This window comes from Strix aluco, chromosome 13 (assembly GCF_031877795.1).
Source record: "Strix aluco isolate bStrAlu1 chromosome 13, bStrAlu1.hap1, whole genome shotgun sequence".
Classification (NCBI taxonomy): domain Eukaryota; kingdom Metazoa; phylum Chordata; class Aves; order Strigiformes; family Strigidae; genus Strix; species Strix aluco.
This window is the reverse complement of record NC_133943.1, coordinates 19,175,903-19,190,310: the sequence shown is the minus strand read 5'-3', so window position 1 is coordinate 19,190,310 and position 14,408 is coordinate 19,175,903. Positions and strand designations below refer to the sequence as shown.

Here is a 14,408-nt window from a genome sequence, read left to right as displayed (position 1 = left end):
GGGAGAGCGGCGGTGGGGCCTGGCGGGCGCGGGCGGGGCGCCGCGGCGGAGCTGCCCGCCGCTATGGAGCCCGACTCGGTGATCGAGGACAAGACCATCGAGCTGATGGTGAGTGACCCCCGCCTCCCGCGCAGCCCCTCCCCGCGCCGCGCCGCCGGCGGCCCCCCCTCCCCCCGCCCCCCCCCCGCTTCCCTCCGCCCGCCGGCAGGCCCCGCCGCCGCGCCTGGGCCTGCGGGGTCCGGCGCCGCCGCCCCGCCGCGAAGGTGACTCTGGTGAGGCCGCCCTCGGCCCCGGCCCGGCCCCGCCCGGCCGGCGGCGCCCCCGGCCCGCCCCGCTCCTCCCGCCGCCCCGCGGGGGGGATCCGCTCCGCTCCCCTCCTCCACCGCGGCCGGCCGGCAGTCCTCACGGCGCAGGCCGGGGCGCGACGAGCGCTTTAATTTCATTAAAGAGAAATAAATAAAAATAACAAAACCTCACTAGACGGCAGAGCCGGTCCGGGAGGCGCGGGAAATCGTGCGCGGGTGATGCGGGCACGCTGTAAAAACCGAAACCGAAGTGTCCCGGAGCACACCGGTGGTGCGGGGCTCGGGCTCCCGCCGCCCCCCGAGCTGCAGCGTCTTGTTTCCGGCCGGGGCCTCCCCGCGCCCCCCCGCCGGCCCCGCCGCAGCCATCCCGGGGCCCCCCGGGCCCACCCTGGTGACACTTGCGAGAGGCTGGCGGGCCCGGGGGGGGGTGGATTTAAACTTCCAGCGTGAGGGTTTGGGGCTTCTCTAGCAGCGGTGTCGCTTGGGTCGGGGCTGGGGGCAGCTCCCGTCTCCCCGGAGCAGCACCGGTGCTGGAGCTCCGGTCCAGCAAACACGGTATTATCTAACTAGACGTAATTGGTGTATTTGTTATACCCCCTAATTAACGCTTACGCCGCTAAATTCGGGTTAGTGGAGAGGCGGCCAGATGGAAGCAATAGAAAGAGAAGGTTTGTTCTTTTCATACAAGCAAATCTTAGGTCTCTGTAGCCAAATATTAGGGGGCCCTAGTTTTATTGCCGTTAGGGATGAATAAAAATAAGTTAGGAGCTGAGAGAGAATAATAATCAGCAATATCTTCTAAGTTATTTGTAATAAGCATAATTTGCTTTCACATACAAAATTTCTTGCAATACTGCAGAATTGGGTGATAAAATACAAAAATTTGTTTTTAAGGTACTCTGAAGGTGAGCTGGCTTCAGTGGAAACCTGAAATGGGTTTTTTTAGCCATTAGTGTTCTTGCTAAACTACCTGATCTGGAAAATACAAACTTTGAGTGTTGTCTGCTCTCAAGAATCAGAAATTAAAAAAGGGGAAGCCCAAAAATCCTTTGGGATTCTTTCTGTATCTGTTTCTGATCACCGAGGCCAGCAGCTTAAAAGCTGTTCGTATCGAGCCTCCTTTCCTGATCCCTATCGATTCGGTGATCTTGCACTTCACCGTGGGTGACATCAGAACTGTTTCCGCGTTAGTGGACTGCAGCATCGAGGATAAAGGCTGGGGGCAGCTGTGCGGGTATCTGTTACAGGACGAGTCACCTACAGAAAAGATGTCTGCTAAATTGCTGAGGTGTAAAGTGAGTTCTAGTGGCTTTTTTTTTCCTACCTGGAACAGAGGGTTACTAATACTCCTCAGCCTGGGGTTATGTGAGGTGCTAAAATAGCATTTGAGGCTGGAAGGTATGTTTGCCTCGCTCAACTTTCTCGCTTGTCTCTTTGTAAATGCTCTCCCTTTTTAGAAGTCTCTTCTATTCAAGGCCAAATTGTTAGTGGGCAGAAGCAAATGTAACTTTTGGTGATAATGATTGTACCCTCTGCTTACAGTTGGACCTGGGAAATGTGCTAATCGCTGCAAATATTGATGGGGTTATTCAGATTTTTGTTACGTAGTAGGAGATTTAAGATACAAATTTTTCTCTCTTTCACAAGAAATTAATAAATATAAAAAATTAATAAGATGAACAATTAATTCTGTAGTTGCCAGTAGAAAATGGTACTCTGGAAAATGTAGTTGGTAGGTGAATTTAATATCAACCTTAGTGAAGGCTTGCATAGAAACACTTGTGTTTTGAGTGTCAATGTTTCACTAAAATCATTGAAAGTCATTCCTAAATGAAGACATGGCTTGGAGGTTTTGCCTTCTTGTGTGTTGTAGAAGATAAGATTCGTTTAAATACACAAAGCAGAGTAGAAGCTGTATTGGCTGAGTTTTCAGTCAGTGATTTCAGTATTATATGCAAACTCTTGTATCGGTTGTTAATGCTGGTGGCAAACATCCCTAAACCAGGGATCGTCTTAGCGTGTCAGACTTAGCGGGGTGCTTTTCTTTTTAAGAGTGTTATTTATTGTTTACTAAAAGCAGGATGTTTAATACCTCCCTTTGATACAGGAGATTGTTTTTGGTGCGTTTGGGTACTTGATCACTTCCCTCCAATGCCGAGGATGAATCTGTAGTAAATACAGGAGCAAATGTGTGATGCAAAAGTTCTGAGGAGCAAATACATAATAATTCTGAGTGGCTGAGAAACAATAGATAATGTGTCAACATGTTAGTTGCACGGAAGTTTCAGAACGCGATGTTCTAGCCCTCAACTGTGCCTTCACTGGATAGATCATTTGCATTTATTTAAAGAAAAATCAGTCATGGAAATAATACTGTTCTATTTTTAAAGCTGGAATCTCAGAGAAATATTTTAAGGTTTTAGAGTGACAACTTTCATTTGTCGTATGAAGTTTTAGCGAGTGTTCTGAAGTCACTGTATCTTTTAGGACAGCTTAAGGCTTTACAGGTCTTGCTCCAGTTTTGTAAATCATGTCATCTAGCCATTTTAACAGTGATGAGCAATTGATTTAGTTGATTTAGCCATTTCATGGCTTTGATTTGCAGATGGTATCTTCCCCTACAGGCAAGATACCCGTTGCCTGTAGAGGTGATTTCAAGAGGCATGAGGCCTCAAAGTTTAACTTGTGTTGACTGCAGGAGGTCCAGATTTAGGCTAACAGCGCATCTGACGGGGTTGTTTTTAGTTTAGATACCTTTGTACTTATGCTGTCTCAGTTAAATGCTTTGCGTGAGTGGGCAAACTATTAGAAAATGAGTAGTAAGGAAGTAATCCAGAACAGATGGAAGGCTAGCCAAAATGATTGAAAGGGCTCTTTCTTCCCCTGGTTTTGATTTTCTGTGTGAGATTAGATAACTGTAACCTTTTTGCTCTTTTAAAGAACCAAACTTTTCTTTCTTAAGGTGAAGTACCAACAGCAATGCTTTGTGAAATAGGTTTTTTTGCCTACAGATTCTGAGTTGTGTATAAAATCTGTATTGTTCACTCGCATCAAACCTGTTACATGCATTTGCCTTCAATACCTGCTAAAAGCCTTGTGTTTTTCATTTTCTCAGGAAGCTTCACTGAACCATACTTTTGTTTTACCAGCAGACCTTCAAAGTAGGGGGTAATTAGCATCTTAGTTTGTATTAAAGTGGTTGTAAAAGAATACATAATTATGGCAAATACATTTTTATACAGGTTTAAAAAGTTAAGTGTTTTATGGGGCAAACTGCGTGCAGCGTGAGGACAGTATAAAAAAAAATAAAAATGTGTTGCTCCCAGGCTCTTGTACCCGCAAGACACCTATGGGACGTGGCTACTGAAGCAGGAAGCCAGCTATGTGCAAATTCTCACACTTACCGAGCTTATTCTCATCTGTCTTTCCACTGAGTCCTTGATGCGCATGCTGTTCTCCAAACACACATCCCCCTGCTGCAGAGTTGGCAGTTTGAATTCAGTATAACACTGCTCTGTGGTAGTAGTGTGAAAGGTTTATGGAAAGACCATGCCTAGGAGTAAAACTGACACACGCTTGTTTATGCTGTATTATCATTTGTATCTTAAAGTTATATATACGGAAAATATGCTTCCTAATATACTACCTCTACTGTCTAGAATGTGTGTCTCTGTCTCTCATAAAAGTGTCCAGTGTTTAAGTGCCTCTGTAAATAATAAATGAAGAACTATAATTGAATATCTTGCCAAAAGTCTTTCGGTTTCTCCTGGCAGGACTTTGATGTGAGCTGAAGGTCTTCAGATTCAAAAGGTAACAATTTCAGAATAAAGTATTTCACATAGGCATGCCTTGCCAGCAGCAACTTCTTCCATAAATCATGCCAGCGGTACCTGAAGTTTCTTGGGTTACTGCAACTGGAGATGGCTGTGCCCCTAAACTATTTAAAGCTTTACAGTGCAAAATAAATCTTAGCATTCTGTTTGGAAACTAAAATACAGCAGCTGTATATATCTCAGTAGGGCTGTAACGTTCTGGCTTGTTTCTTCCCTGTCTCAATCATTGCAAGCCAAGCAAGCAGTTACGTTTTTGTGAATTTGTTCCCACATGTTCTTAGAGGAGCCCTTCAAACAGTTTACTTCTGTAGCAGTAGAGATACAGATGGACTAGGCAGTGATCATCTTTGCATTGGAAACAAAGGAGGTACTGTTCTAGCTAAAATGTGACTGGTTCTTAATCAAAGGCTGGGAGTAGATGGAGAGTTAGTAAGACGTTTGTAAACCAGTGCATAAACTAGGTCGTGCTTTCTTCAGTGGGATAACAATCTATTTACTTTGCAGTTATCTTAATCTTCAATAGCTAAACTAGCAGAGTTGAGAGCTACAGGTCAGACACTGAAGCATGCAGTCGATGGCATGCTGGATGGTTTCATACCTGGGGAAAAAAAGGAAATGGCTAGAGCAGATATCTAGAGAGGTGGTGGTTAGATGGCTGTTAGGAAGGCACAGATGAGCCTTTGGGGTAGGGGATATAAGATCTGTGCTGCTGCACAGGCTATCAGAGTGACAGTCACATTTCAGAGAGTGCCTGTAAGAGGAAGGATGCAAATATAAAGAGAATAGATTGCTGTGACTTTGGCAGCGGTGCAGAAAATGGGAAGGAAGAGCTTAAGAAAATGATTTAGAGCAAGGCAGCTGCGTTTAGAGCCAACAGAGTGATGACGAAATGAGGGAAGTGGACAAAGAAGTGTGGAAAGCTGTATCTTTTGGGAAGGGTTAGATGAAACAATAGACCGATGAGGGAAACGGGGTGGCAAAGGGAAGGAGAATACAAAGATGCAGAAGAGAGGTTATGAAGAAAAAAGTTATCTGAAGTTTGTGATCATTATGGCATCAGTTTATACAGGTGAAGGAAAATTGCAGATGCTCCATTTGTGGTGAAATTCTGAAACTAAATTGCTTGTAGTTCTTAATAGAAAGAAGCTACAGTTTCTTGGACAGACCAAACGCTGGTGTTTCACCAAAGACTTTTAAAATCTCATTCGAGATTCAGACACTTCTTTTGCCTCAATGTGGTTAAATTTTCTAACTTTACTAAATTTTGCAACCTCTGCAACAATGCTGAGCAAGTGAGATGCAGCAGAGAAAGTTCCCTTGCTGCCTGAAACACGTGTATAGCTTCCTGTGTGTGTGAGCACCGCTGGGTAGTTTTCAGGGCGATGTGTTGCCTGTGAGCTCTGGCTTGAGATCGGGAGGTCAGGAATTGTGCTCGTAAATCCAGTGTCCAGGTGTCACTGCGGAATGAGATCACATCTCTGCAGGCATGCTGGTATGCACACCAGCTGCCCTCTCTGAAGTGCTATTGGGTTGCTCCTTTAAAAAGTTGTAAAGCACATGTATGCCATTTCTGCATTTCAGACTGTGCTGACTGTATCCCTTAGGCAGAGTTGTTGAACATTGCTAAAAATTTGGGTCACCGATGAGCGTTGCAAGCAGCATCTCAGCAAAACAAACTGCCTTGTTACAAGCTGTACCCTTAGAGAGACTTGGGAACATTCTTTGAAGGATGGATGTACCTTTTCATTTCACGTGTGTTTTCTAAAACACCTTCGCTACTTGTTAAATCACCTTGATGTATGTCTTTTGATGCGTTACGTTTTATTGCTGTGGAGTTTAGAGGTCACTTGCTTTGGCGTTTTCAGTTTGATCTTCCTGTGCTGCTTTGAGTGCTTGTGCAGCAGCGTGCAAAGTGAGATTGCTGATGGGTTTGAAATGAAATGGATGTTGCAGCAAACGTGCCAGTGCGAGAAGAATGATGTGTGGGAGAGAATAAGAGACCGTGGTTATAAGAGGGCTGCTCTGTGAGAAGCAATTTTTTTTTGTTACAATGGAGAAATTAAATTGAAGGGAAATGAGAATATTTACTGAGTTGTTTAAACTAATGCTGATTAATAACAATACTTACGTTCCAGCTTTTTTCTCTGGCAATGCTGTCTTTATACTAATGCCACTGTTTATGTTGTTATGTAATCTGATTTCTCGGTTTGATTTTCATGGTACTGCTAGTACTTCATTATTCACAGAAAATCCACTTTTTCTGGAAAATCCCTTCCCCAGTTTATTGGTGTGTTTGAGCTCAGTGGTGTGACATCTGACAGCCTACTCCGTTTTTCTGTACTACTTCCACACATTTCCTAGTATGAGTAGTGCACGACTCAGACCAGATAATACAAAAAATAATGCAATGCCATTTGTATTTTAACAACAAAAAAAGCGCTGACTCTTTTTGGAAACTTAATTTGCTTCTTGTGCAGGCTAACTTAACAATGGGAGCTTTTGAAGGCATGCTGTTTCTTCATTGCTTTGTTAATCCAGGTCCCCTCAGGACTTGCATCCCTGTACTTCTATCCCAGGAAATGAACATTTTTATTTGGGATCAAAGAGTAGTTCAGCTTCCCAGGCCCATTTTTGTAAGAATACAGGCAGAAATTTGTAAGATGTAGGTAGGTACCTACTTGCTGGGAAGAAGGACTGATGTGCTTTCTGGGTAAACTGGTAAAAACAACTTTTCAAGTAAACTTTTAGCTGTGGCAACACTACAGAATTTTGATTTGTTCATTGACTTAGAGGAGAAACTCAACTTTATATTTGGTGTTACGAGTTGTGGGAATGCATTCTGAGTTTCATACTGTTGAGGAGTTCTTGAATATGGGGTTTTGTTACAAAAAGTTGTGTCAGCTTGTGTTCTTTGCCTTTTTGTGAGGCCTGTGTTTGTATGTCAGGATGCCTCGCACAATGCTCAAATCTTCTATCCTTTTTCCGTTATGCCAATTTAAAGATTTCAGACAAAAATACATAGAGCTTTTTGAAAATCTGTATGCAGAATCTGTTTGCAAATTTTAAGTTACAATTGCAGCTTGTATTTGACAGAGAATCTTTTAGGCATTTCAGTTTGGGCAGCGGACGACTAGCCAGGAAAACTTGATGTTCAGGCTGTCTCCATCACACCAGTACTTCTCGAGGCAACAATCAGACCTGTGGTGTAACACTTGCAAATACTGTTAAGGAATGCCTTCACGGTGAAGTGCCTCTCCTTCCAACACCCTGCTGGCTCTGTTGTGATTTAGCAAATCAGTACATTTATATAATTTTGATAGCTGGCTTCTTACCGAGCTATATTGTACTCTTAAAATTCTGAGTCATATGCCTTGACATTTTATCACTTTACTTGGCAGCCTTAAAAATCATAGATTGGACATGGTATCAGGCTTACAGTGCTGCTTTGTCCTTGAAATGTTGCCATATAATCGACTATTGCTTTATCAGTGGTAGAAAAGTGGAAAATCGCCCCATGAGGAAGATGCTCCTTTCTTCAGGTAGCTCTGGGCAGTCAGGAACATGACTGTCCTCATGGAAACAGTGTCTTGGCACAGCTTCTCCCACCCTCTCCCAACTGCTGGTGCTTTGGGATGTGGGGCACAGTTGTGGAGGCTGAAGAACGCTTGGTTCAGCTCTCCAGAGGGGCTGGAGAGTGGAGGAAGGGGTGAGAGGCAGTGGTAGTGTATTCTTCTGCGGACGTTGCAGCATGATGTTTTAGAAAATGTTGCTGTTTCTTCTGACTGCTGTTAGGGGAGATTTTATAGGCCATATTTCAAACTTCTTGAAGATCTGACTGGAGGGTGCACAGCCTGGTTTCTCTAGGATATACTTTCTGTTACATAGTATGGGCTTTCTGGAGACTCCCATCTTCCCTTGAGTGTTATTGTTAAAGCTGCTTTAAATTAGTCACTTAGAGTGTAAGTGTGCTGCTGAAAGTACTGGATGAAGGCCTTTTATCATCTTGCTCAGTAAGAGGTGACTTTTTCTTGTGTCAGGAGTAGGATGCCTTGGCTTACTCTGTTCTAGTTCTGGGTTGTTTTCCAGAGACACAGCGATACTGAAAATGTACTGAATTCAGAGCTGTCATTCAGACCATAAGTGTCTTGAAGACTCCATCTTTGTGCTGCAGATACGTAAGGCAAGTCAGATAATTTTGAGTCTGGAAACAGGGAAATAATCATTGCAATAAAATACTTCAGAGCATGTATATGGCAAACTAAGGGAACTGTATTGGACTGTTTTGAAAACCTGCATATTAGTGTTTTTGGCAGTTCCCAGAGCAGGGTTGTGAGGTGTAAGCTGGCGGTTGAAGCTTTAGCATTTGCTTCATTATTTGCATTGTAGTTTCTTCTCATCTTCCTTAATCTTTGCAAGGTGAGCTGTAGCCCCCAAACACTTGTTGTGCATTGGGTGATTCAGGGCAGGGGGAAGAGCAACTCCTTGTCCGTAAGTCCGTTTCTTTGTCTTAGATCCACCAATCCGATGACCCCACTAACGTAGTCATTACCGGACTGGTAAGGTGCCTAGGCTGCCTTGTCTCTCTAACAGCATTAGGAATACGTAATTGGGATTTCGTTCAAGAAAGAAGTAGATACACCAAGCTGAAGATGATTGGCTGCTCTCTTTTAACAGACAAGTCTGAGAAGGAAAACCCATTCGAATCCCCTTTCATTCTGGATTGGTGGATCTGAAGCCCAGAAACAAAGTTTCAGGTAAGAAGTCACCCTGTACTATATCTTGCTGCTTCTGCTTAGATGAGTTTGTCCGCAAATTCAGTATCTTGCTTTAACTGCTTAATGTCCCTGAAGTGTTAGAACTCACCAAGTTAGCTGCTGAGCTTAGAGTGAGAAAGGGCATATTCAGGAAATACACGTGCGCTTTATTAGGAAATTGCAAATCTACTGTGAAAAGCAGACCTAGGAACATAAGGTAAACTTGCCTTCTGCGGAGCTGGAAAGCAGTATCTACAGGTACGGGGGCACTAAGCCCCTGTAGGCTTACAAATCCTGCTTCTGAAAGGAGAAAGCAGCCTTATCAATGACTGTGTTGAACTTCAGTTGAGCCTGTTCTCATTTCTAGCCGTGTCCTCTGAGTTCATCAGAAATTTAGAGAACTTGTCTAGTTGTTCATAGTACAAATTCCAGTAGCTTTATCCTGCTGAAATGCCATTTGAAATTCCGTTGTGGGCAGCACTTGGAGTCATCCTTTTAAATCCTTGTGAGATTTCAATGTAAAGTTCTGTTCCTAGTTGTTTTCAAAGCATAGCTGAGCCAGTTGTAAGGCATGGTTTTCAAGAGAAGCTTTAAAGTTGAAGCAGATTTATTTCAGAGTCAGGGAGTATGGTTGTATTTTGAGTTGCATTCATCTGAGATTTTGAGATGACTGTAAAAGGCTACAACACGTTAACTTAAAGCCAAGTTTGGAGGGTAGTGCGTTAGAAGGGAAAAGTTTGTGTGCGTTAGGAAGGAAAGCCGGGTCCCTGGCTGATAGGAAAATAAAGTTAAGCAAGTTAAATATCTGGTGTGTGAATCGGAGACTGCACCTCTCCTAATGACCAGCTTTAAGTTAGTGCTTTAATGAACTTAGCAATTTATTTCTAAAGTTAGTATGAAGCAGTATGCCTCAATTCCTTTTGATATTAATAGCAATAACACTAAGCCGCTTGAGTGTTCTCTTTTGTAGACAGCTATTAAAGCAAATGTTAAGGCCTCAATATTTAATCTACTGTAGAAGAAACTTGTGTAGGTGCTGTTGATCTTGTATTGTTTTAGCTCTGCGTTTGTTTTGCTGGCGTAGTATTTTGTGCAAAAATCATACTTGAATTTAATTAATGATTACATATGTAATGAATTATTTGTGTACAGGGTATTGTTGTTTCCTGGTTGGATTTTTTTGAGTACTTGAATTTTATTTGGTTAGGGTGGAGAAGTCTTGGGCATGCTTTTTTAGTATAATTTAAAAAAAAATCCGAGGGGAAAATCTCAGGGAAATACTCATTAACCTTAGTCTGATACATTTCTTGCAGCCTTGTCTGATATCAAATTGAATTTGTCCCACACACCAATCGGACTCAGCTTGGTGTTCACAGTGCAAAATAACATCTTCCTGTGGAATATTTGCTGTTCAGGGTGTGCCTTTTTCTAAAATGAGAGAATGGGGAGGCAGATGTGAACTTTGCATCTTTAATGATGAAAACTGAAAAGAGGAAATAATTTAAAATACGCTGAGGGTAGAAAAAAGAGGAAGCGTAAATGTGTACTGCTGATTAAGATCCCTGATGCTATGATATTGAATATTGCTAAACTTTTTGAAACATGAAACAGTTTTATCAAAGGTAATAGTAAAGCAAAGTTGAACTTGAGTGCAAGTATATGCAGATTGGAGGCTTAGTTCTTGCCCAGGTTTTGAATCTTAACATTTCAAAAAGTAAAATGTAAGTCAGCTGTCAAAGGCTATGTAAATACTCCTCTGCAGCATTTGATGTACAAACACTGAATGTGAAGCTAATGTTTTATTATGTGCTTGAGCCCAGACTTCACAGGCATTTAAACTCATCAAGTTAAAGTGCATGCTGTTTTGTCTATACAAAATTTTTAGATGGGGTTAATATTCTTTTAGATTGTGTCGGGCCTCATCCTTAAAAACTTAACACAGAAAAGAGTTTAAGACAACTTTTAACATCTTAGGCAAGTTTCAGCCACATTTTTCTAAGTGTTTAACGTATTCACTCAAAGTTTCTACTGTTTCAATTGGCAGTGCTAGGTCTCTTTTCAGTGTTTCTCCTTTTTTTTCCCCAGTTATGATTTACTGTGAGCAGGTGTGCTGCTGTCTGTAGATGTCTATAACACCTCTGTTCCTGCTGCCTAAGAGCATAGGAAAGCCATTCTTCTGAAATGGCCTTTTTTATGTAACATAGGGTATGTTAATGCAGAAAGGACTATCACACTTCTGGAGCTTTGAAACTGCTGGAATCGGGATGTATGTACATGAAGGAAGCAAGGGTTAATCTAAATACTGTGTATTTTGGAAAATTTAGGTTATTTTAGTTAACATTGAGTGACTTAGGTAAATATGTTAGATTTTCTTCCTAGTCCTTTGTATCTTCCTGAAAACAATACTGCATCTCCTGAGTCTTATCCTAATGAATAAATTATAATGGTGTAAGATTGTTGTTATATTCAAATAAAGCATTTAATCTTTTCTTCACTGAACTCATATTCCTTTTGTAGCATTCATTTTGTTGTAGCAAACGCATACTTTGATCTTCAGGAGCAGAGTGGGACTGCGTTATCGATCACCCTTCTGTGAATTCATTGTCCTATCTAGAGGAGCGGTGTGGTAATGAGGAGAATTTATCTGATAAATTATTTTCCCTTTGTCTTGCTTTAAATTTCCTGATTCCTCACTTAGTATTTTTCCCCAAATGCAAGAAGCTTATGTGCAGATCTTGAATGGCTATTGGAAGGTTGTAACATTGAGTGATTTTTATTTTGAATGGCAATCATTTACCTAAATAGATTTTTCTGATGGAGGTGTGACTCAGCTGTTGGTTACCTATTTTTTTAGAATGATCTGATAACAATAAAGGAATAATCAAAAACATTTCACAAGTTAAAATGACTTTGCTACTCTGCAGATACTTATTTTTGAGAAATTCACTTTGGCATTTGTAGTTCATCAAAGGACTGAAATGCAAGAGTAAATTACGTCTAAGACAACTTTCTTGACCTGAGAATGTAGCTGTTCTTAAATCGAAGCAGGACACTGGAATGCATATGTAAAACTCCATGGATTTTGGAAATACGTTGCACGAATGGTAATCAAGCAGCCTTCCAAATCAGACGCTCAAGACTGGATGTGAGATTGCATTTTGGACATGGAAAAGGTAGTGATGTGATGGCACAGATTCTAACAAACTTGTATGGAGCATGTGGATACACTGCATCTCTCAAGGGACAACTTGGTTTTGAAATGAGAATAGGGAGAGTACAAAGTACTGCTATTGATCTGACATAAATTGTTTGGTTTTGAGTACCTCAGCAAAGATATTAAATGTTGTACCAAAATGTGCAGCACAGTGAACGTGTTATCATGCCAAGCCAGGCTGTCACTTGTGGAACACGCGTATTTGTGTTACATGCATGCCCCCACAGTTTATTTCTGATTATGTATTCACACTTAAGAGTATACTTTGACATTTTTACTTTTCCACCTCTTGCAAATATTCAGACTACTTGTTCTGATATCTAGTTGGTTAAACACTGTTCTGCTTGTCACTATTTTGAATGAATCACTTAAGGTAAGATCTGGATGATATCCTGGCTAGCGAAAGGGGATGGAGTGTGAGTAGTTGGCAGCTATTCCCTGCTGAGTGTAAAATAATACTGAAGGCCTTTCAACAGTGTTACTGCTTTATATTTTTTATGTCTTATTGTGATTAATGCTGATTTTTGATTATCTAAGCTTGATACTAAATTTGACTTGGGAGCATATAGCTTTCATAAATGGTCATGCTGTCCTTAAGTCTAGGTTTGCTTTTCAGAATACCCCTTTTTGCAACATTTAATCTGAGCTACTGGGAATGTGTCTGTCATTCCCAGCCATAAAGAGGATTTTAAGTAACAGCAGTTACCCCATGAATTTATCAGTATTAAGTGTTAATGGAGATAAGAAGTATCAGTTCTGTTGGTCCAGGCCTAAATCAAAGTAAACTAAACAGTAAATTACCAATGTTGAATAGCATGTGAGTTTCCTATAGCTAAAATCCTGAAGAGAATTCAGAATGAAGGTTGAAGTTTTTTGTACCTTTTTTCCCAGTCCAAATCTCTATTTGTAGCCCTGTGGACATCCAGAACATGAACTAACCTTACTAAGGAGCTGGTTTGTCGTCACAAGAAAGTTGGGAAAAGCATTTCAGACTTCAGGATTTGTAAACCTGAATGATTTGTTAGGTTCTTATGTTCAATTTTGGTTTGTAACAAACTGCACGAGAAAAAAGTTGTTGCAGGAGGATTGAATGAAAATAATTAGTTATGCTCCTTGAAAAAAATGGAGTAAATTAGCTCCTTCATTTGTTTTACTGTATTTTTCTTTGAAATTCCAAAATACCTCCCCTTGCCAATCTTTTTTGGACTCTGTCTAGAAACTGATTTTCAAAAGCAAGGGTATTTTTGCCATAAGAACAGAATTTCCCAAACTGTAAACATACCAATAAATTTTGATTCCTTAAATTATCTTGTATAAATGAATGCAGTGAAAAATTGTGAGGTCATAATTTTAATACTTTATAAAACTTCCAGCAATCAGGCTTGGTTATGTAAATGCTGTCATTCTTAATTATGACATTGCAGTATTTTGACCCCTGGATATCAAAGGTGTATCAGTTCCATTAGGAACACAGGCTATAGTCTGTATTTGGTTTTTGAGCAATGTAGTGGGCTTTATAGGATAAATGGGTGATTTTTTTTTTTAAGGGTTAAGAAACTGCAAGGATTTCTGTGTGACAACTCTTTAATTTCAGATGCACTGAAATGAAGGGTTTCTGCACATTTTACAGTACTTTTACAGAATTTGCTTTTATGTATTTTACAAAATAGCTGTGCTGGACACCTATGAGAAGTCCATAGTGAATGAAAACTTTGTATTGTTCAGGAGCTGATAGGTTTTTGGGGGTTTTTTTGTGCCTCTGTGCTAAAAGTTACCACCTACAAAGTTGATTTATTGGAAGAACACTGCTGCATGCTTTACTATTAATATAAGAAATTCTTAGCATCTGACCTTTAAAGATGTTGAAGCATATTCCTTTTTTACTGATACTGCTGAGAATTTATAGTGTTGAATATAAATGCAAGCATTTGCATAGGTTTCTTAAATTTGCGATTTAAGATTGAAACCTAAATCTTGACAGGTAATTCCTGAGGCTGGACCACCAAAGCAGTTCTTTGTGTATAGAAATAAAATCAGTCATATAACAATAAAATGAATGTATTAATCTTTCCAAATATAAGGCATCTAAAAGATCAGAATGAGGGTTTCTCTATTTGTCTTTATTATTTCAGCATCATTCACTCCTTACCATGAAGCTGTAAAACCCCTCTTTCATCTGCTTGCTCCTCCCTGCAAGTCGTGCGTTCAGATGAACACACAGCTATCTTAATGTGAGTCGATTAAAACTCTGCATTGCAAATTAGTTTGTCCCTTAAAATTTGAGTTTTGGCCTTATCTCAGG

General features: G+C 40.9%; 1 protein-coding gene across 7 annotated transcripts in view; it reads left to right on the top strand.

Annotated features, from left to right (window-relative positions):
* Window positions 1-9: 9 nt before the first annotated feature.
* The window catches only part of FBXW11 (F-box and WD repeat domain containing 11), a 76,254-nt gene continuing 61,855 nt past the window's right edge, over window positions 10-14,408 (top strand). For 2 of the 7 annotated variants that reach the window (XM_074838103.1, XM_074838100.1), the window contains exons 1-2: window positions 18-108; window positions 8,813-8,892. Coding sequence is in view for 2 of the 7 variants with exons in the window: in XM_074838096.1 (XP_074694197.1) it covers window positions 64-108 (45 nt within the window). In the remaining 5 variants the exon portion in view is untranslated. Of the gene's footprint in view, window positions 109-8,812; window positions 8,893-11,409; window positions 11,519-14,238; window positions 14,338-14,408 lie in introns of all 7 variants that reach the window. The other 5 variants (XM_074838098.1, XM_074838099.1, XM_074838097.1 and 2 more) reach the window with 5 other exon arrangements.